General features: G+C 61.9%; 2 protein-coding genes across 3 annotated transcripts in view; one reads left to right on the forward strand and one right to left on the reverse strand.

Annotated features, from left to right (window-relative positions):
- Window positions 1–6: 6 nt before the first annotated feature.
- LOC104914660 (signal-transducing adaptor protein 2-like) lies at window positions 7–2,318 on the forward strand. Of its 2 annotated transcripts, none has more exons than XM_010724830.3 (4): window positions 7–93; window positions 177–298; window positions 1,622–1,762; window positions 1,865–2,318. In XM_010724830.3, exons 1-4 carry the CDS (start codon window positions 46–48, stop codon window positions 2,205–2,207), a joined length of 654 nt encoding a protein of 217 aa, XP_010723132.1. In that variant the 5' UTR covers window positions 7–45; the 3' UTR covers window positions 2,208–2,318. The 2 variants fall into 2 exon arrangements, with proteins under 2 accessions (XP_010723132.1, XP_010723133.1); XM_010724831.3 differs by having other exon boundaries at window positions 1,622–1,751; window positions 1,865–2,121.
- Window positions 2,258–2,344, reverse strand: part of FSD1 (fibronectin type III and SPRY domain containing 1) — a gene marked incomplete at its 5' end in the record, with an annotated part of 5,508 nt that continues 5,421 nt past the window's right edge. The window contains one exon of the mRNA XM_019609949.1: window positions 2,258–2,329. Within this exon, the coding sequence (XP_019465494.1) occupies window positions 2,258–2,329 (72 nt within the window). The remainder of the gene's footprint in view (window positions 2,330–2,344) is intronic.

Below are 2,344 nucleotides of genomic sequence, written 5' to 3' on the forward strand. Positions count from 1 at the left end.
GTTGGGGGGGGACTCACGACCCCCAGTCCCTTGCAGGCAGACAGCATGCAGGCACAGGAGATGTGGCGCGGCTTCATCCTGACCATGGCCAAGGTTGGTGGCTGCCGGTGACCCCTGCCATCCCCCCCTGTGTCTCAGTGTCCCCACATCGTGTCTCCCCCCCCACACACACACAGATGGAGGTGCCCACAGACCTGGAGCTGCTGCCTGGGCACATCTTCCAGCTGTCGGAGGCGCTGCGCCAGGAGAAGGAGAACCGCTGGGGGGCACGGAATGTGGGGACAACGGCAGTGCCCCCGTGAGTGGGGGTCAGGAAGGGGACCTGAGGTTGAGATGGCATGGAGTGGGGTGACATGGAGTGGGGTGACATGGAGTGGGGTGACATGGAGTGGGGTGACATGGCATGGCTTGGGGGGACGTGGCATGGCTTGGGGGGACGTGACAAGGCTTGGAGTGGCACAGCGTGGTTGAGGTGACACTACATGGCTTGGAGGGACATGACACGGCTTGGGGTGGCATGACTTGGGGTGAAACTGGCTCAGATGGACATGGCATGGCTTGGGAGGACGTGGTTTGGGGGGACATGATATGGCTTGAGGTGACATGTTGCAATTCCAGGTGATGTGACATGACTTGAGGTGGCACAGCATGGCTTGGGGTGTCATGATGTGGCTCCGGGTGGCCTGGTGGCATGGCTTAGGTTGACGTGGCATGGCTTGAAGCGGCACAGCATGGATTGAAGTGACGCAGCGTGGCTCAGCTTGACATGGCACAGCTTGGGGTGGCATGGTTTGGGTGACGTGTAGCAATTCAAGGTGATGTGACACGGCTTGGGGTGACATGACATGAGTTGAGGTGACATACTGTGACTCGAGATGACATGGTATGGCGTGGGGGTGACATGCCATAGCTTGGGTGACATGGCTTGGGGTGACACTATGGCTCAGGTTGACAAGGCATGGCTTGGGGTGACACTACATGACTTGGAGTGATATGACATGGCTTGGGTGGCATGGCATGGCTTTGGGTAACATTATGCCTCAGATTGACATGGCATGGCTTGGGTGGCAGTACATGGCTCAGGATGACGTGGCATGGCTTGGGGTGGCATGGCATGGGGTGACATGGCATGGCCTGGGGTGACACTATGGCTCGGGATGATATGGCATGGCTTGGGGTGACGCTATAGCTTGAGATGGCATGGCATGGCTTGGGATGACATGGCTTGGGGTGACAACATGGCTGAGGATGACATAGCATGGCTGGGGTTGACATGGCATGGCTTGGGATGGCATGGCTTGGGGTGACACTATGGCTTGGGATGGCATGGCATGGCTTGGGGTGACTGTGGCTCGGGATGACAAGGCATGGCTCGGGATGACATGGCTTGAGGTGACAATGACAATGTGGCTCGGGATGGCATGGCTTGGGGTGACATGGCATGGGGTGACAATGTGGCTTGGGGTGACATGGCATAGGGTGACAACGTGGCTCAGGTTGCCACGGCATGGGGTGACGTGTTGTGCCTCGAGGTGCCACGGCACGGCACGTGGCTCAGGTAGGCTGGGGGTGCTCGCAGTGACGCGTTGCACCCCGGGGTGACCCCCCCTCCTCCCCCCAGCATGCCCAGCTGCTTCTTCGACGTGTCGCGGGCCGAGGCCGAGCGGCTGCTGGAGCGCAATGCGGGCGGTGGGAGCGTGGTGCTGCGACCTGGTGGGCACGGCCAAGGCTTCTCCGTCAGCACGCGGCAGGTGCTGAGCGGGTGAGCGGGGTGGGACCCCCTCCTGTGCCCAGGGTCGGTCCCGGGGTCGGGGTCTCCTTGGTTGGGGTTGGTGACACCCGCTGAGGTCGCCTCCCCGGGCAGCGTTGCTCTGCTGAAGCACTACAGGGTGGTCAGCGTGGGAGACGGGTTCCTCGTTGACGTCGATACGCCGGTGAGCGCCGTGGGTCTGACCCACAGACACCCACTGTGCCCCCATGGGATGGGACCCCCCCACGCACAGCTCTGGGCTGAGGATCAGGGATTGGGACCCCTCCCTACCCACAGAGGTGGGGCTGGGATCCCCCTGAGGGATTGGGGCCGGGCAGCCCCACAGCTGGGACTAAAGGGGTGGGAAAGCAGGGGATCGGGACCCCGGGGGGCTGGGGCCCCGAGGATTGGGATTTATGGGACTGGGACCCCTGGGGGCTGGGACACGAGGGATTAGGAATCCCAAGAGATTGGGACCCGAGGGATTGGGGACTGCATGGCAAAGATTTATGGGATTGGGACCCCCAGGGGGCTGGGAGCGAAGCGACTGGGACCCCCCCAAACCAAGGAACCCCACAGCTGAGACCGAAATAG

This window comes from Meleagris gallopavo, chromosome 30 (assembly GCF_000146605.3).
Source record: "Meleagris gallopavo isolate NT-WF06-2002-E0010 breed Aviagen turkey brand Nicholas breeding stock chromosome 30, Turkey_5.1, whole genome shotgun sequence".
In the NCBI taxonomy this organism is placed as follows: domain Eukaryota; kingdom Metazoa; phylum Chordata; class Aves; order Galliformes; family Phasianidae; genus Meleagris; species Meleagris gallopavo.

Excerpts from the sequence above, each read along its gene's own strand:
- LOC104914660 (XM_010724830.3), top strand. The coding sequence starts at position 46 with ATGCAGGCACAGGAGATGTGGCGCGGCTTCATCCTGACCATGGCCAAG. Across the intron at positions 94-176 it reads TCATCCTGACCATGGCCAAG|ATGGAGGTGCCCACAGACCT; the intron begins GTTGGTGGCTGC and ends ACACACACACAG. Across the intron at positions 1,763-1,864 it reads ACGCGGCAGGTGCTGAGCGG|CGTTGCTCTGCTGAAGCACT; the intron begins GTGAGCGGGGTG and ends CTCCCCGGGCAG.